This window comes from Dermacentor albipictus, chromosome 8, assembly GCF_038994185.2.
Source record: "Dermacentor albipictus isolate Rhodes 1998 colony chromosome 8, USDA_Dalb.pri_finalv2, whole genome shotgun sequence".
Classification (NCBI taxonomy): domain Eukaryota; kingdom Metazoa; phylum Arthropoda; class Arachnida; order Ixodida; family Ixodidae; genus Dermacentor; species Dermacentor albipictus.
The window spans coordinates 19,365,924-19,386,867 of NC_091828.1; the positions used below are offsets into that span (position 1 = coordinate 19,365,924).

A 20,944-nucleotide genomic window follows, 5' to 3' on the forward strand; every position below is an offset into this window, starting at 1 on the left:
TTAGATGTTTGTAAACCAAAGGCCTAAACAAAACATCTGCTCCTATAGTCATTCGATTCTTACTTTTTTTCAATTCGATAATCCTAAGCTGACAACAAAATTCATGAAATCAACATACGCATTTACAGCAGTTCATCAGCGCTTAGTGCTGGCTTACAGCACTGTTTTTATAAGGATAAAAATACTCCCATACCACAGCACTAAGTATCGGCTAATTCCTCTAGATGCATAATTAAACGAAGTACCTGCTCGACGCTGCTATTTGAAATTTCTTCAAACTATGCGAGTGGTTTAAATACAATTTTTGAAAGTGTGGGCTTTCACGTTATGCTGGCGTATTTTAATGAAGCCCAACAGATTGCTGAAGGAGGCAATGTCCAATATTCCTCGCTATGTAACAGTTTTAAAGCGGTTTGAACTTCATTTCCATAACAGCGTAGCTTATATTTCGCTAACGTACGATTTTTTGGGCGCTCATACTTTTTTTAGCAGTACCATTGTGGCTGGTAGCTGAGCTTCATTTTCTTTTTGTGGCAAGAAATCAATAGCACTTACCGTGGAAATAGATAAATGTCCTGTTTGTTTGTATAACCTGCCAGGTCGTTAGACATAGGCCACGAATATAGCTGTCACATCAAACATGTATGTTAGAACAAAGCTATTGAAATATCTTTCCACAAACAATTACAAAGTGCAGTTTGTTACCTCGAGTTTCACCGCTGTTAAATACTGCCGTATTACCGGTTAGTTTTATTCTGAGTCGTATTTATTGTACACTTTCTCTTGCTTGGATTCATCGTCCGAACTGTGGTGTAAAATAAATAAATAGAAAAAAATTTTTCCGGTGTATAAGATTATTTGTAACTTCATTCTCGTGACCTGTACGAAGGTAACACAGTCTTCTTTGCTTTATTTTGTCTTAAAGGGGGCATGTAACGGTCGTCCAACACGTTGTAGTTTTGCGCGAGAAATTCTAGTAGAGGGTCAATCATGGCTATACACAGGTGAAAAGTTGGCAGTACAAACACATTTCTGTCCAAAATATGAGCTAGAGCTCGCGCGCTTTAAGCCCCGCCCTCTGGTTCGGGCTGCCATATTGACACGCATACTTGTATATCTTTTTCGGGTGACCGCTTTTCACCGTCTCAAAAATGATATCGCTCAGGGCAGAACTCGCCCGAACACCCGCAGACTTGGAAGAAGCCATCAAGGGCCACCAACGTCTATTGCTCAACCGTGAAATTTGTGTGGCAAGAGGGATCGCTCGACTAAACGGAGGCAAAGCGAAAGTGAAGCTAACAAGCTTAGCCAGCAGTTAAACCACATCAACGAGTGCACGACGATTGCGTGCATCGAGGAAATTGTGGAAACCAGCAATGTGTTTGTCCTCTCGAATTCTGCCGCATCTGCCGTGACGACCGTAGTTCCTGAACGAGACTTCGATATAAATCCAAGTCTCCCCATGATTGTGCAGCAACAACTCAGAAGTCTGCGCCAACGATACAAAGACTGCTTTTTGACGCCATCGAGAATTCGACAAACACCAGTCGCAAAGCATCACATAGTAACCGAAGAGTGCGCTCGACGACTCCGCCAGAGACCTTAGCGAGTTTTCACGCGAGGAGGCGAAGCTATAAGGCAACAAGTCGAGGAAATGCTGTGCGAAGACATCATGCAGACGTCGAAAAGCCCATGGGTATCTCCTGTTGTCGTGAAAAAAAAGGACGGAAGCCTATGTTTCTGCGCCGATGACCGTCGACTGAAAAAGATCATGAAGAAGGACGTATACCCCCTCCAATGGGTAGACGACGCATTGGATCGGCTCTGCAAGGCTAAATATTTCTCGTCGATGGATCTCAAGTCTGGCTACTGGCAAATAGAAGTTGATGAGAGAGATCGCAAAACTACCGCCTTCATCAGTCCAGGCGGCCTCTACGAGTTCAAAGTCATGCCATTCAGCCTGTGCTCGGCGCCTGAAACGTTGCAGCACGTGATCGACACAGCTTTAGCAGGGTTGAAGCGGGAGGCCTATCTAGTCTACTTGAATGACGTTGTGGTCTTCGCCGGGAATTTCGACGATCACCTTAGGTGGCTTACGACAGTATTAGAGGCCTTTACGTCATCAGGGCTTGCTCTCAAACCGGAAAAGTGCCATTTCAATTATGATGAGCTGCTTTTCCTACTCCACGTCATCAGCAGATCTGGAGTGCGCCCCGACCCGCAGAAGATAGGTGCCATCGCAAAGTTCCTGCAGCCCATCGACAAGAAGGCAGTGCGTAGATTCCTTGGTATGTGTGCCTACTACAGACGCTTTGTCAACGAGTTTTCACGTATCGCTGAGCTGCTGACACATCTAACTAAATGGAATGCCCAGTTCAAGTGGGAAACGCCGCAGGGTGATGCATTTCAAGAACTCAAACGACGCATTCAGTCACCGCCGGTACTTCCGCACTTCGACGAGGACGCCGATAATGAAATCCACACTGGCCAGAAGAAAGACAGACTTAGACGGGGGATAGCTAACGTTAGCCGGTCGCTGTCAAAAGCGGAAGGCAAATATTCTACGACCCAAAAGGAATGCGTCGCCATCATTTGGCCTAAAGCAGAATGCCGCCCTTATATCGCAGGCCATTCAAAGTCGTCAGCGACGATCACGCATTATTTTGGCTAGCTAATTTAAGAGACCTTCAGGATGGCTGGCGCAGTGGAGCTTCAGACTGCAAGAATATGACATCACTATAATCTACAAGTCCAGACGAAAATACTGTGATGCAGATAGCCTATGACACGCCCCCCCCCATTTCCCCATTGGCCCGCCCCCGCATGATGACGAAGACGACGACGCCTTCCTTGGAATAACAGGCGCGGAAGACTTCGCTGAACCGCAACAAGCAGACTCGGATCTAAAAAGCCTCGTCGAGTATTTGAAAGGGAACACCGACGTTGTCTCTAGGACATTTAGGCAAGGATTGTCTTCGTTCTCGCTTCAAAACAACTTACCACTAAAGAAGAACTTCCAACCAGTTCGTGCCAGTTACCTTCTTGTTGTTCCTTCAGCGCTGCGTCCAGAAGTACTGCACGCTCTAAATGACGATCCGACCGCTGGACACCTCGGATTCTGCCGGACGCTATCGAAGATACAAGAGTAGTAGTACTGGCCGCGCCCGATGGCCGACGTCATCCGTTACGCCAAGACATGCCGATACTGTCAGCGACGCAAGACACCACCGGTAAGGCCAGCGGGATTACTGCAGTCGATCGAGCCTCCTTGCCGACTGTTTCAGCAAATCGGGATTGATTTGTTGAGACCCTTTCCGACTTAACATCCCGAAATAAGTGTATCGTCGTGGCGATGGACTACCTCACCCGCTTCGCTGAAACGAAAACTCTGCCGAAAGGTAGCGCAACCGAAGTGGCGAAATTCTCCGTCGAGAACATCTTGCTGTGACATGGCGCCCCAGAAGTCCTCGTCACCGACAGAGGAACGGCTTTTACTGCGGAGCTCACCCAAGCCATTCTGCAATACAGCCAGACAAGCCACAGGAGGACAACTGCCTATTACCCGCAGAAGAATGGTCTTATAAGATCCTCGCCGACGTGCTCACAATGTACGTCGATGTCGAACACAAGACCTGGGATGTTGTCTTGTCGTACGTAACCTTCACTTACAACACGGCGGTGCAAGAAACAACACAGGTCCTGTTCTTCAAACTGGTTTACGGCAGGAACCGACAACGACTCTTGACGCCATGCTGCCGCACGTCAACGACGAAGAGAATCCTGACGTCGTAACCTATCTCCAGCACAGCAAAGAAGCCCGACAACTCACCCGCCTGCGGATCAAGAACCAGTGGAGGACCGACAGCCGACAATACAATCTTCGGCGACGCTACATCGAGTACCAGCCCGGCGACCGTATTTGGGTTTGAACCCCAATACCCCGACGAGGACTTAGCGAGGAGCTTTTACGCCGCTATTTCGGACCCTACAAGATCATCCGACTCATTGGCGCACTAGACTATGAGGTCGTGCCAGATGGCATTTAGCTATCACGCCGGCGGCGCTCACAACGTGAAATAGTCTATACTGTGCAACTTAAGCCGTTCTACCAGCGCTAACGAGCTTTGGGGCTTTACATATCTGCACTTTAGACTTTCTTTTGTCTTGCACTGTATTACTTCGGACTTTGCTTTTTGGTGTTTTGTTACTGTTTAATATGTGTCCTCTTGTTTATTTCACTCTCCTGTTATGTTTGTAGCAACGGGAGGATGCTTTTTGAGAGGGTGGCATTCGCCATTCGCAGTTTTTGTTACTATGTCGTTGGCCTTCACTACCACGTCACAATATTGCCATGCCATCGGTGACGAAGACAAGGCTGTGAACGTGGTAAACTTAGATGGCGACATCAATGTTGCCCGAAATGCTGGTGATGCCTTTCCGCACTGTTGTGTAGAATAGCTTTATTTCATCATATTTCCTACTTGTAGTGCTGCTTAGCCAGCCGTTCATGGCAGACGACGTCTGGCGCTATTTCGCACAATACAAATTGTTATGCGCGTAGATTGTTCACTGGCATGCATTCAATGCATGCCAGTGGACCTTTACTCAACAAACCTGCAACTTTGATAAACTGGCCCACGTTCCCACCAGTTTATTTGCTGATTTTTTTTTCTCTGTCAAGTTGCGTGCGGCATATGTGAACTGATGCCCGCGATGCTGTGTCCGCGAGGCCGGGATTTGGTGTAATGCACGTTTTGGCTGCATATTTGCTGGAACTTGATTTATTGCACCCGATATCGGTAAAAGAAATAGCGAGGCTGACGCTTCGTCGAGGCACCGCCTGCGGGATTGGCTGCCTCAGCTTTTTCACGGGCATGCCAAACCAGGCGAGCTGGCACAAATCGTCGATCGCTGTAGCTGTCTGGCGGGAAGTGTTCGGAAAACAAAACAAAAGCGTCAGATGAGCGCCAGTCTTTCCTGTCCATATTCATCTCCCAAGCCTTACGCTTGACGGGCTCCTTGGGGAACATGAAGAATGATACGGAGACTTCCTTGTTCCCGTTCGCTCTGGCACTGCACAGCGCTACATGGGTGCAGCGGTGGCATTGTCTAAGCCATTTGAAGTTTAACATTTCCAATGGCAAGCTGAAGAAAGCAGAAGTTTGACGCATGTGCGCATGGCCGAAACACGAATTTTTCGCCGGAATATGCACGCTCGCTGGGCGAGCACGCAGCTTGTGACGCAACGGCTCGCGAGCGTGCTAGTGTAGCGCAACTGTTACGCCGTTCGAGCGTAACATAAAATGTTGAGACACAAGTTCCGTGCTGGCTCACAAGCGCTGAAATTGTGCCAACCTGTTCTTGAAAGCACGCGGAATAACTCACACAATGGAGATTGTGATGGAAATTTGGGTGTCATGCCCCCGTTACTATTATACTAGCCGGTACACTTAGACTGAGCTGTAATTTTAACGTGCCTGTTTCAAGGCCTCGGACATTTTCAAGCCATTATCTCTGGGTATTTGTCACGATCTTCTTTTCCGTGCAATGAATGAATGAATGCAATCTTAACTGCGAGCGACACACATTGGGTCGTGTGGCAACGGTGTTCCGCACGCTCACCATGTGAATTTCCTTTGTTGGCCCATTTGTCAATGCGTCAGTCGGGTCAAATTATTATTGACGGCGTGTCTGCAGGATCTGGCTCCTCCCGGAATGAGGCGAGTGAGACCGCGGTACAACACGGAAGCCGGGGGCTTGTGTTACCACAAGAGGGCCACACGAACTTGACTACCCCCATCCGGCCAGCACAGCGTCCGACGGGGCAGCCTTCCAGACGGGTTTATCTGCCGCCGGCCGCATCGACAGAAGGCAAATCTTTCTTTCCACATCACATAGGGGGATTCCTGTTTATGTCCACACTCCCCGCCTGTGAATGTGAAATTTTGTTCGCAGTGCCAAACTTGATGACGTGAGGCCCACCCGCCGTGGTTGCTCAGGAGCTATGGTGTTATGCTGCTGAGCACGAGGTCGCGGGATCGAATCCCGGTCACGGCGGCCGCATTTTGATGGGGGCGAAATGCGAAAACACCTGTGTACTTAGATTTAGCTGCATCTTAAAGAACCCCAGGTGGTCGAAATTTCCGGAGTCCTCCACTGCGGCGTGCATCATATTCAGAACGTGGTTTTTGCGCGTAAAACCCCATAATTTAAAATGATGGGGGGCCCAAGGATTGAAAACTCTGATTGTTAGCATGCGTGAATTATTCGAATACTGCTTGAACGCCTGGGAACAGCGCGAAGACGGGACAAAATTAAGAACAGGAGCGCAATTACTAGCTTTTACGTAAAAACACACAATTTTATATTGAAGAACCGCTTTATTCCATCCGAGCTAGCTATCACGGCAAAGACGCGACGCGTGCTTATAATATGTACAGATGACATATTGGAGCGTGTGGATGCTTTCTACAGATGAGGAAGATGAAAATCACAACAGTCGCATATTCTGCTCATATATCTGTGTGTGTGTTTATTAGTGAAGCGTTGGATCACAGGGTCCAGCCGTGAATAGAAGCACGCAGAAGAAAAATGACGTGTTGTCGCGTCATTGGTGCAGTTCGGGCCGCCCTTCGTCGAAGTTCTTCGCAGTATTTGAATTATATATATATATATATATATATATATATATATATATATATATATATATATATATATATATATATATATACACACACACACACACACAGTGCCACGTTATGTTTTCGCGTACTTTCATTTCCCTTTTCTTTATTATTCCCGACCCATTTCACTTTCAACCACAACTAATTTCCCAGATGCTTTCCTTGGTTTCATTGCTTGTTAGCTTTATAAGGTCATCATTAACAACATCAAGCCCCTTGGTTTCATGGCGAAGGCGAGGGTCTCGAATCTTGCAGCCTTGATGCCGTTTTGTGGTATTCGAGAGTTTTTTTTTCTTTTCTTCGTTTTTTTTTTGTAGCCACGTACCTGCTCCCCTATGTTCACGTGTTATGTGACGCCATCGGACAAAAAAAAAAAAACATGTTGCACGTCGCCCCCCCCCCACCCCACCGGCTCTGACTGACGCTGCTAACACTCCCAGTGCTAGATCATATAGTAAAAATAAATAACGAAGTTACTAAACGGATTGATAGGCGTCGCCGCAGCACAACGCGGAGGTTGTGAGTTCAGCTGCCACCGGTGTCAAGTTATCTTTTCGTCCACTTTTGTTTCCTTTATTTCTCTTTCTTATTCTCTATATTAAAGTTTCAATGAGAGCTAACTTACCCGATGCTTTAATTCAAATCATTTTCTGTTGACTTTACATGGTCATGATATAATATACCGGGTGTTTCAGCGAGCACATTCATAAGTATTTAAGGGCTGCCTGTGGCAGATAGCGCAGTTGTAGTTATTGAGCTGCTCTACTCGAAGAGGCAGACAATAGTTGCAAAAAGATTTAAATGCATATTCGACTTATTAACAAACAATCACTAATTTGATTTTCAGCTAATTACCGTATGGCCCATATTGCAATTTACAAATTCTAGCCATGTTATTCGGAAGGCGCATCCACTTGGAACGAATTCCCAGGATGATACTAGCTTCGATATGTTACTTAAGCGTTCCAGTTACCTATGTGCTTGAATGCATAAGACAACGTTTTATTAAGAAGATATGGGGTGCTTAACTGATGCCACGCAATGAACAAAAATAACCTGGGACGCTGCAGCTCCAAGCAAACAACTGTAAACAAGCTCCCATCGCAGTCACGCGCTTTTTTTTCTTTTCATATATCGCAGGGCTTTCTTCAAATGCGGGAAAAAAGAACAAACACACAGAAGATTCGTTGCCACCAAAAACTGCATTGATTCTTTACCCCCTTTACAAGGTTACGAAACGCACTTGGCTCTACATTAAATATTCTTTCACAATTTATCTTAGTAAATAAATAACCAGGCAGAATATAAAAAAGTTGACGGTCAATTTAGCATATATGCTAAACAGGATGAAAGGCAAAGCCTGCGCGCTCACGAGACCTTCATTAAATAACTTGACATTCTTATTCGAATTGGTTGTTACTTCCTGTTGCTTGTTTCCTCCCAGCAAAGGTCGTGGGCTCGAGGGCCTTAATTAGCTCTAGCTTAATTAAACATACCTTGATTAACTTGACTCTATTTAGCCCCAAAATTAGTGGGTATGACTCCCACGATAAGTCGTGGGTTCCAGTGCCTTGATTATCTTGCAATATTGGGGCCGAGCTCCACCCCTGGAAAAACTGGCGCCACCGTCGGCGTGACGTGGCATGAGGGATCACGGGGTTACAGCGGCCGCATCGGCTGCTTCGGAAGCGCCGAAGCGAACTGAAAACGAAAGTTTAAAGGCCCACCTGCGCGGCGGTTCTGATTAAGTAGTGAGGTTTTCCTGCCTTGGGTATCTGCTTGACCGCATTTGAAAGCCCTTATAGACAGTGGCTACTTATGGAGGCGTCCAACATGGCAGCCTACGGTTCGGTGCCGCAGTGCCAGACGTACTCAACGGAGCCTGCTGTCAGCCTTATTCACACTTAACCACAAGACAAGAAGCTGCGTGAATCCTGGCTCGGAAAACTTAGAACCGGCAGACAGCCATCGGCTAGAACTCGGGCATGCAGCAAGCACAGACGCGCGGAAGATTTCTGCTACGGCACTGGGACTGCGCGATGTTCGGTGAGTAGCAGACAACGCACACTGAGACACTCGCTCGCACCCGCTGCCCGGCTAATGTCATTACGCCCTATGTAGTCTATGAACTTGGTGGTAGATTCTGGCAAGTTCACTAAAATGGAAAGGGAGTGGACAGAGGCACAATAAAAGAATGCGTGGCACGTGGTCATGTTTGTGTTATGAATTAATGTACTGTATTAGGAAAAGGAAGCAGTGGGAAATCGAACACTCAGAATACTGATAAACATACAGTGCGAGGCAACTTGAGAAATAATTTTGAAACTTCCAAGAAAAAAAAATATTGGATCGTCGCGACGGCACATCACAGTCACCGTAGGCATCGAAATCTCTATAACGAAATAATTTTGGAATAGCTTTTATAGCGTCCACGCAACAATGGTTACTTGTGTACTCTAAGATGCTCATATTCGGCGGCTCATATGAATATGAAATGCTCATATTCTCGCGGCACGCTGCGAAAACACGCTCGCAAGAAAAGCAAAACGTTGTGCGCGGACATGCATGCAAACGCGCTCTCGGTCGCTGGAAACCCGTGCGATCGCTGCATTAAGGCCTCATTTTGTTATGCGCTATTCAGTTATACAGAGAACGGTTATACGAACATGTTTCACATAGTTTGTTCTCAGCGTTTGCTTACCTTTCTCGCAAGAAGCCAGTTCGGGAGACTCCATCGCGGCGACCGCGCGCAGTGGCGTTCGCTCTACACATTCGGTAAAGAGATAGTGTCTGTAAACAATTCTGTGCTTTCACTTCGCCCAAGAATATTATTTTGACACGAGAAACTTCCCTCGTTTTGAGAGTACTTACAGAAATATCCAGGAGGGCTACGGTGTGGTGTTTTTATTGAGCGCCGTAAGCCAAACCTATGAGTGTGCCGCGTTATCCCACATACTACGCAAGGGAGGCGCGTCCCACAGATGGCGACTCCGTAAGTCCTCGCCCCGCAATGCAGCTTCACTTTAAATAGCCATGAGTGTTCTTGTCGACACTCCTACATGATCCTGCCTCGGACAGACTGGTCACCTAAACAATCGTTTAATGGAGCACCCCTGTAGCCTTCGCTCCTGTACGGGAAACAACTTTGCCTTGCACTACAGTGATTGTGATGTGTGCCGTACTAAGCGGCCTGATTTTTCACAGTGGGCGATCTGCAAACGCTAAAATGGTGCCTGTGCACGTGGAATCTCTGAGGCTGATACTATCGCAGCGAATGGTGCATCTGACGTAAACACACTTAGTCGTTGGTCTCGACTGAAGCAGAACTAATATATTTTAACAACCGCAGGAATTCTGGTAAAACCTAATCGGTGTTTTTGTGGTCATATGTACGTGCCTTTGTAGCTTTGTTTTCTTTAGGTATATGAGTGCATTCCTTCCTTAATAAAGAATTCAGTCGTCAGTAAGCAATGGTGTGCGTTTACTTTCTTTTCTGTCCTTCGTCTTTTCGCGCTGTTCCCATGTCCATGCAGTATGTACCGACTAGCACTAGCCACCACGGTGTTACGTGAAGCACCCGGTATATGCAATGGGTGAGAATCCGTAAACAGTCAAATTCGTTTATGTGTTGCACACAGTAGCACAATACGTATAGTAGCCGGAAAACACAGTTCTGTCACCTCGTCAGGCGACTAAAGTACATGAATACTTCAATTTGCTATTAAGCAGACTCAGCGATGGAGCCCCCAACGGATGTGTCGCCTCTGCTTTGAGTTGTGCCTGCGTGTAGTTTAATCTTGACCCTTCTTCTCGCATTTTAGCCAAGCAGTCTCGTCAATGATTGTATCTCGGCCCCAAATCAGCTTCGAAGTACAATATAAAAGAGTACCCAAGCATGATTGTCTTCAAGTTCCCAATAGAAACTGATACCGTCCTCGCGAAGCGAGAAAAATTAATAAATCAATCTCTGTTAAATACGTATTTCTTTATTTTGCCTTCTTGCGCAAGTTAGGTCGGCCAAAGCGCATAAGCTACCTCTTCAAACATCTGTTACCTGTATCCAGCAGAGCCCTCTTATCAAAGCTATCAATTGTTTGTCTTTGAAGGAGCAGTTTATATATATATATATATATATATATATATATATATATATATATATATATATATATATATATATATATATATACATATACATATATATATATATACACTACATAGACGAAAACTCCTCCCCTTTTTTCCTCCTGCTTTTTCTTCTCTCGCACCTTTAAACGCGGCCAGAGACAGTGGAATGGAGCGCAATAATCAACATAGTGATACCTATCACGCTAAGTCGTGTTACGTTAGCTTTCCGCCCATTTCTAGCATAAATTAGTCACAGTTTGGTCCTTCCAGTTCACCTATGTTACTCCCGATGGCTCTATCCTCGATGTGGTGCATAACGTGTTCTGGTAATTCTTGCATGGTTGTTGCGCTGCGCGAAGTGTGCAAACCATGTATCTAATTGACTGCACCACCTTGTGTTGACAGGTGCGTTTGCTGTAGCTACTAGGCGGCATATCATTCTTTATTCGCTAGCGACTGGATCTGCAAAAGGCTTCGTTGGTGCCTGTGGCAGCTGATGCACTAGCAAGCAGCTGGATGCGTTGCCGTGCCTACGTGGCCTTCGGGGAGATCCGTTGCGCTATATTTTCCTCACCTTCTCGTTTAAGTGCTGTTCGAGTTTGTCGAAAATTCTACTGTGACTTGCCGCGCCTCTCGACGCTGCCAGAGACAGTGAAATGGAGCCGAACAAATAACATAGCAATAGCTATAGCGATCAGTACTCACAGCACTCACTCGAATTATCGCGGATAATTCAAGTGAATGTTTAGGCATGTAGGTACCTCTGGACTAGCCGTCTGTGCCTTAAGGTGGCTTCGTCACCTACATGATTATCTGACTAAGCGATCTCGAATAGTCGGTTGCTGTAGTCAGAAATTAATTTTTTTAGGGGAAGTCACCCGCATCTAGAAATTAGCCTTTCGCTGGAACGGGGATGCTTTTCCTTTTGCGAATTGCCTCTTTCAACTTCTTTCGGTGCTGTGTGATGGCCACTAACGCACATGCCACTCAGTACCCATTTGTGTCATTCATTCGGCTCGTCGGTGCGAGGGTTGGCGGAGGTGAAACGTCATTATGGCCACAGCATAGTTTATTAACCCATTTTAAATCTTCTATTTGTAGCATTTTTAGGTGGTTGTGGTGGAGAAGAGTTATAACATCGGGCCTCTAATCTGAAGGGCGTAAGCCCGAATTTTCTTCCAGTACACTAAAAATTCAGGCCTGAAGTAGCGCCTAACACCGGCAAAAAATTGCCGATACCCACAAGGGGCCATACTAGTCCAGGTGCAACCAAAATAGGAAAGCCCATTAAACTTCAGCAAATACACTCCCTCATCAGAACAGGAACTGGCGTTCCTGGTGCAGTATTCGGCCACTACCTCTCTGATAAATCATACAATTAACCCATGGCCCTCAGTCCCTAGCGGCTGCGGAGCACCTGACCAAGGCGGCGGTCAGACCTGCTACGAGGCAGTGATGCTAAAGATCTGTGGATGCGGACAGGCCACCATGGGAGACTTAACCTGCATCGTCGGACACACGTATCCTCTCGAGTGAATCTAGCTTAGGAGTACTCTCAGGAATTACCAGGCATTGCGTGAGATAATATTTGCCATCGTGAGGTTAGGAGATCTCACCAGGCTTAAACTGTGCTCGCTAACGACCACGGCTTCTGCTACAGAGGACTTCCAGATAAGGGACAATACAGGGTAGGATCGCTAATCAGCAAGGACATAGCGGGCAACGATCATGAACTCCACTTATCAGTTTTTACGAATAAGCCTGGCTCAACATCAATGCAAAAGGTAACAAACTACAAATATTTCGGCGTAACAATAACTAATGACGCTTCTTGGAGCCCACACGTAGACAACATATGTCGTGCCGCGTTCTGTAACTTGTGTTTTATAAAACATAAGCTTAGAAATTCTCCTTCTAACATTAAACTATACTCAGTTACTTTACGCATATAAGACCTAAACTAGAATACTCTTGTGTTGTATGAGACCCTTCACTAAAGCTAACATAAAAAAAACTTGAACCTGTACAAAGAAAGGCTGCTAAATTTGTTTATTCTAAAATTAAAATTACTGACACGCCGTCAAAACTCATGGCTGCTAACAACATTGAAAAACCTGAACTACGACGAAAAAAGAACCGCTTCAACTTTCTTTAACTACTTCTTAATCATAAGTTAGCCCTTGCCCCCCATGCGTATTTATCTCCTCCGTCCACTAGACATACAAGGCATCATCACGCCCATTCTTTAACCCCGCATTTTGCAATAACTAATGCTTTTCGGTTTTAATGTATTAGAATTGAACCGTCTAACTGATCTTAGCCAATTTTCTGTGACCTAGAGCTTTAATACGTACTGATAATTGGTGTCACGCTTCAATCTTGCGTAATATTTTCCCGCGGTACGTATTGATTATGGATAACACCTACTGTTCATTGGCGCTACGTTTCCATTTTGCGTAATTCTTCCTGTGTTATCTTTTATGTTTGTGCTTTTATCTTGTCGACTGTACCTGTCCTGTTTGGACCGATTCTTGGTCTGCGGTATGAAACAAATAATTAAATAAATATAATTAAGAAAATTCTACAGCAGTAATCACAGGGTAGCAATAGTCGCAATAAAGCTGAACAGGAGGTATAGAAAAAGGTTGTACAGGCCTGCACTCCAACCTCCAGTCCCGATGGTGAATAGAACAGTTTCCTGAAGAGGTTGAACTAGTGATGAGAAAAGTGCAAACTTAGTGCACTGTAGTCAGGGGCGACTTCAATGCAAAAGTGAGGAAAAAACAGGCTGGTGAACAAACAATGGGCAACTGTGAGGGCATGCACACTAAAAAGTATTAGGAGCTCTTTTTCATACTAACAGCGCTTGTTAATTATTGTTTACTGTACATCTATGAACAAACTATGACAGCAAGACAATACTGCAGTAAGGTCAGCACAAGTGATCGTGCATGTAGTACACTTACGAGAATGGTACCTATATATATATATATATATATATATATATATATATATATATATATATATATATATATATATATATATATATATATATATATATAGGTTCTCCGGAGTCCCCCGGTGCGCGACCCTCATAATCATCGGCGGTATTGACAGATAAAATATGAGAATTCATTTAAAAAAAACAGTAGATGCATAAAGCCAAATGCTTGGAAACAATCATCTTAAAGAAGCTATGTTTAACAACATTTGAGAATTTATAAAACAAGAAATTATCAGATTCTTTGAGAAATATTCTACTTATGCCAAAATTATCGCCATAAAATTTATATGGCCCATTCTATCTCAGCTTCTTCTTAACTGAAGTTATATGTGCTGGGCAGGAAGTCATTGCCTTTTCAAAAACTGTCACCACTCTTTAAAGTGCATGGTATTGTTTCAAGCAATGGCATAAGTTTGCTTCACGATTGTTTGCCTATGCAAATGATTTCCAAACTTCTTGACATTACAGACTCCTGGACAGCTTCACTAATCAAATTGGGCTCCCTTTCATGAGAATTCGTTAACAAAATTATGCAGATAAAGACATTAGCCTGAATTTGCAAATGTTAACGCATCTTTTTTCATAATGATGAATATATGGTCACTTACCTAAGTCAAGGCAAAAAACGTTGCAGTGAATTTTCGCTTCATGAATGCAGGATGACGCGAAAGCGTATGGGTTTCACGCCATGAGCAAAACGCTGAAAACGCCGCCTGTCACCAAGGCTGCGAAGCCTAGGCGGGCTCGTGCAAGCACTGTCCCTGTTAGCCCCTATGTGCGTGCTTTCATGCTTGCGTTCTTGATGGTAATTTAACGCTTCTGTCAGCCTTCAGCGATGTCTTGAAGTAACTGTTGCGTAGTTGGGTCTTTAGCACGTACGAAAACTCGTCAGGTAGACACTTAGTTTTTGGTGCTGCTTCGCAAGCAAGAGCGAAGGAGGCGGTGGATCGCGACTGGTCGACGAAGCTAAGGAATCGCGCTTTGTTTACTGCAGTTTGGTGCGATGACTGTGTTTTTATTTTTTGACTTGTGTGTCCCTGCACTCTTTAGTGAGCGCTTCCATGTTTAAACTTAGATTAGATTATTAGGTTATGGTGCTTTACGTGCCAAAACCACTATTCATTCATTCATTTATTGATACTGTCAGCCCTCATCGGGCTATTACAGGAATGGAGAAGAAAACAACAAAGAGATACATAGAATGCGTCCGAGCAACACGCTTTGGCTCACAAAGCCTGTCTAAAAATCAAAAAGTATGAACTACAACATACAAGGGAAAGTAATAAAGAACCATTCACAATTTGGCACCGCATCGTCGTAGACACAATAGGAGTCACACAAGTAAAAGTAAATTCATACATATTGGGTAATTCACTATGTGTTATTACAAAAAATGGTGCTTTTAAGATTTTCCAAGAAGGTAGTTGAGGACATCAAGGTTACAAGAGAGTCAGGTAACAAATTCCAGTCTCTTATAGCCCTAGGAAAGAAACTGAACTTGAAACAATCATTGCGGGCGAGTGGAGGAGAAATGTACATACTATGACGATGCCTCGTTGACGCGTTCATAGGAAGCTCAAAATAATCATCTGGTTTAATGTCTACTTGATTGTGGATAACTTCGAAGAGGAATTTTAATCTGTCGTATTTAGTTCTGAGCTCAAGTGGTGCTAGATCAGCTAATTGACATAACTCTGTTGGAGAATGGATGCGACGATATTTATTAAATATAAACCGGGCGGCTAGCCTCTGTATGCGGTCAAGTTTAGAACAGTTAGTTATGGTGTATGGGTCCCAAACTATTTTTGCATATTCAATAATTGGTCTAGCTAGAGTTTTGTAAGCAAGACATTTAATTTCAGGGGTTGCCCGATTGAGGTTGCGCCTCAAAGACCATAGGGCTCTAAACGATTTGATGCACACATTTTCTGTGTGTGTGTTCCAGCGTAAATCTGATGTAAACGTTAAACCCAAGTATTTGTGTTTTTCAACGTTCTCGAGTTTGTTGTCATCAATGTAGTACGAGTAACTAAGGGTACACTTCTTACGTGAAATAGACATAGACACTGATTTTTGAGGGTTTATGACCATTTGCCAATCGTCGCACCATTTTTTAATTTTTTGAAGATTTGAGTTAAGTTCTTCTTGATCTTGTCTCGACTGAATTTTATTGTAAATGACGCAGTCGTCTGCAAACAAGCGCAATGGTACAGTGATCTCATTAGGCATATCATTAATAAATACGAGAAATAAGAGTGGTCCTAGTACAGTGCCCTGAGGTACCCCAGACTCTACAAGGGAGAGTACAGACTGGCAGTTTCCAATTTGAACATACTGTTCTCTGCAAAGAAGGTAAGACGCGAACCATTTCGTGATTGCGGGATTCTTAAATATGGCGTCTATTTTATGTATTAACTTAGGATGAGAAACTTTATCAAACGCCTTTGCAAAGTCTAGGTACACTATGTCGGTTTGTCCACGTGAATTAATGGTTTGGGAGAGGTCATGTACAATTTCTATAAATTGAGTTGTCGTGGAGAGTTTCCTTCTGAAACCATGTTGACGGCTGTATAATACCTTATGGTAATCCAGATATTTAATTAAGTGTCTGATTATAAGTGATTAATTAAGTGTCTGATCTGATTATAAGGCACGCCGTAGTGGGGGGGACGCCGGAAATTTGGACCACCCGGGGTTTTTTAAAGTGCACCTAAATCTAAGTACACGGGTGGTTTCGCATTTCGCCCCCATCGAAATGCGGCCGCGATGGCCGGGATTTTATTCCGGGCCTTGTGTTTAGCAGCCCAACACTTTAGGCACTAAGCAACCACGGCGAATCGCTCACTCTTGGTTGCCTCGTCTACAGTCCAGAAGATGCGATAAACATTAGGTTGTTGCTATTAATGAGACGCGATGTCCGCCTTTGAAAAAAAATGAAATGATGCGAGAAGCTAAGCCATAGAATGCGTAGCGAAGCTGTGATCGGATCATTGTGTTTAGACGCTTTGAACAAACGGCTCCGTGTTAAAAAGAAGGTGACGGCGCCTTGAAAAAGAACCTCACGCAATAACGCATGCGTTGCACGGAATCGGCTTTTGCTCTGCCTATCGAGAGAGCGAGAACGATGCGAATGAGAGAATGGCTGGGAGGTTTACCAGAGTTAAAGCCCCCGGTGCGCTACCCTGCCTTAGGGTAAGGGAAACGGGAAGGTAAAGATGGAAAGAAGAGCGGGGACAAAAAGAAAGGCGTGAAAAAAAAGAAATCGCACTGAAATGACACCTGCGAGGTATAACGTTGCATGCTGACTGTAGCACCTGGCTTCTGTGAGCATTAAAGACTTTTGGGAGATCATTCAGCCTCGTTTTCAATTCCTGCTAATATCGCTTCGAGGGGAAGGGGAATGGCCGAACTTCAAAGCCCTGATGTCTGCAACTAATGCATATTCACTTTATCTCAGCTGTGTCATGCATTGTGGTCAATTCTGAAACATTCATGTTTCTTTTTTGTTTTGTTTTTACTTGCTAGTGGTGGTACACACTAAACAAAAATAACGCGAAACGGGAGTAAACCGCTCGTCCCGTATCGCATTCCCGTTTCTGGGTTTTTTTTACTACGTACCAGTCGAGGTAAAAATTTACTACCATGCTGACCAAGGTTTTTGTATGTAGAAACGAGAGTAATTTTTTAATCTGTGGGAACGTTTTTAGGGACGATAGTGGGACTATATTTTTACTGCCATCACGAAGTTCTAGCGGCTATTCCTGAGAGTTATTTTTCAAGCCCATTCGCGAGTTTTTGGGTCTGATGTTGGAGTATTTTTTTACCTCATTCATCCAGTTTTCTAGGCTATTCCTGGGAGTTATTTTTAGGCCTATTCTCGAGTTTGTTGGTACTGATGTCGGGGTATTTTCTTACCTCGTTATCAAGGTTTCGTAGCTCTACTTGAGAGCAATTTTTCAAGCCCATTCTGTGGTTTGTTGGAGCTGATCTCGGAGTATTTTTTTACCTCGTTCATCAGGTTTTCTCGGTTCTTTCCGAGAGTAATTTTTCAAGCCCGTTCTGGAGTTTCTTGGGCCTGATGTGGAAATATTTCGAAGACAATTGAAAGATTACAAAGATGATTTCATGGATCCCAAGCATGAGGGATTGTTTATTAGTTCTGACATGTTTCTCATAAAAAAGTCAGGCATGAGTTAATCATCACAAAACTATAGCCTTATAAAATGCTGTGATAAGCATAATAAATATTTGTACTAACACACAGACTGGGGACTGGTAACTGCCCATTACATCTCTCATAGCAAAATAAAATACATCACAACACATTCAATGTGCAATCCCACTAAAGTACAGTGAAAACAAGCAACATACAATATAAAATCTAACTGATAAATATACACTCAGTACTAGAGACGTTCACATAAAACCCACTGAATATGCAGGTCATTCCTTCAAACAGGCAGTTGTCCAGAACATGGGTGTGCAGTGCATTCAATGGATTAGTATGAACATAACTATGCAACATAAAAATATTGCACTTAAGGCCAAATGGCATCTGCTGCTAATGGCCATTACTGCGCTAGACAAAATGAAACAACCATGTGGTAAATACAGCAAGCATTCGTACTATCATATTAGTGCCGGCCACTGCCCACCATATCTCTCACTGCAAAAGGAAAACTATCAACGCATTCACGATGTAGTGAAACTAAAGCACAGTGAAAACAAAATGACACACAATACAAAATCTAACTCACAAATACAGAGGCAGTACTAGAGATGTTCACATTAGACCCACTGAATATGCAGACAATTTCTTCAAACAGGCAGTTGTCCACAACATGCGCGTGCAGTGCATTCAATGGCTCATGAACAATACTATGCAACATAAAAACATTGCACTTAAGGGCAGCTAGCATCTGCTGCTAATGACCATTATTGCCCCAGCGAAATGAAACAATCGTGATAAATACAGCAAGCATTCATACTATCACATTAGTGTTGGCAACTGTCCACCATACCTTTCATTGCAAAAGAAAAACTATCACAACACATTCAAGATGTAGCGAAACTAAAGTACAGTGAAAATAAACAAGTGACACAATATACAAAACTCTTCAGTATTGCAACAAGCAAATGAAAGGGCACTAGAGATTACCATTAGACCCATCGATAGCATACTGACCTTCAAACAGCTAGTTGCCCAAGACATGGGTGCACAATGCAATGAATGGATAGTTAGGAAGAAAACTGAAACAACCATGAGCAACATGTTCTATAAACTTTCAAACTTTATAAAAAATGACCTCACTCAGATAAGGAAAATGGTGATTGCTAATACACACGACAAAACATATATGTGAAAACAGCCATTAACTGATACTAAAGCCCCTCCATACACGTTTCCGCCGACCAGGTTAAGTACCGCCAACCTACCCTCTTCCTCCACGCTCCTCTGCCACTCACCCCCTTAGCTTCCGGTGTCAAGCGGAATTTCCGTAGCTGCAGCTTCCTGTTCCGAGTGGAAGTAACGCTATGTTTTTCTTAACGTTGTTTACTTTCGCGTCGATGGAGAGGCTTCAATTGCACCAGCTGCGGTTTAAACTGTGAATAAAGGGAAAATGAGACATCCACCTGTTCGTAGCAATTGCTACAAAGGAAACCCATACGGGTTCCTCGAAAGAAAAGCCTCATAGTTGAGGAAAAATTCGTCCTGGTCCGGGACTCGAACCCGGGACCACCGCCTTTCCGGGGCAGCCGCTCTACCATCTGAGCTAACCAGGCGGCTAGCAGATGGCAGGGCGAAGTCGAATTTGTCGACAACACGAAGCAAAGGCAAGAGTTTGACGTAGTAGTTCTGCGGAAACCCGCAAGGTGGAGAGAAGTAATGAATAAAGGGAAAATGAGACTGAAAATTAAACTGTGAATGCGATTCCATCCAAGTACCACCGCCTATTGCAATCAGCGATCTGATCGTGTTCGCTGTTTCGCGTCAACCTGCGACGGGTTGTGCCACGAGAGACAACGTACAGTGGAATGTAGTGCCTGGGCGCTTGGAGACCACTGCCGTTTTTCGTGCATTTAGAAAACAGCGACCACGAATTACTACTTCAGCGGAATACAACAGCTTGTCGCCTTTGCATTCTTCTCATGGTGACTCCCACAGCTCTGCTAAGCACGCGTGGGCGTCTCACCATCGGCAGTCAAAGCGGAAATTCCCGCAGCACAACTTCAGGAAGCGGTAACGCCGGAACCGGAAACTTTTAAACTGGAAATGCTGGAACCGGATTTGGTGTGAGGGGAAAAGGCGGCGCACAACAAAGGTTGTCGCTACTTAAAAAAGCGGCAGTGGCACGTGGATGGAGGGGCTCTAACTGATACCACTCCCCCTTGTGCTCAAAGAAAACATATGCAGCCCTTTTTGCACACAAGAGGAACATGTTGCACAACTGTATTGCAGTACTTATGGGTACAAGCCAGATTTCAATTTCGTTGCCTAAAAATTGTAGTGCTTCTTAGACTAAAAGGGAATTGAGTGTGTTGCCCTTGTCCGTTTCTAGGCATGCAGTTGTGATGGATGCCATATGCTTGCGTGACAAATTGAACATGGTGCTATAGGTACGACTACAAGGATGTATATTTGTAGCTGCCCTCAAACCCCTTCATGTTGCCAGTCAGCATCTATGGTGTATCTTTGTATTGCTCATCTAACACTGTTTACACACAGAAGGCATGTCTGAATACCAAACCACCTTATTCTCCACAGTTACTTTAAAGTGAATGCGTTGTGACAAAGTGTAATGTGAGAAGTCCATGATAAAGAAAAAAAAATAGCTAATTTAACTCCCTCCTGAATTACCAATTTCTGGGCCATTAGGTTTTGCATAATACACTTGTGGTGATTAACACAGAGCCACGTTGGCCTAACCCTAGTGGCAGAGGATATCCTTCAAGTTATCAGTTGGTACAGAATCATTGAGCATGCTGCTGGTGCTTTTGCCCCCGGTGAGAATACCTGTGGAATACTAACACACATTTTGTTGCTGAAGGTCCATTACAGAAATACTAAAGTGAAACAGTAAATCATTTTAGACTGATAAAACAATCTTTCAGAACTGTATTCATGAACATT

At 44.3% G+C, this 20,944-nt stretch overlaps 1 protein-coding gene across 1 annotated transcript in view; it reads left to right on the top strand.

Annotated features, from left to right (window-relative positions):
• Positions 1-20,944, top strand: part of LOC135919575 (uncharacterized) — a 135,738-nt gene that overhangs the window by 58,147 nt on the left and 56,647 nt on the right. The window contains exon 5 of the mRNA XM_065453492.2: positions 5,698-5,871. Coding sequence (XP_065309564.2) covers positions 5,698-5,871 — 174 coding nt within the window. The remainder of the gene's footprint in view (positions 1-5,697; positions 5,872-20,944) is intronic.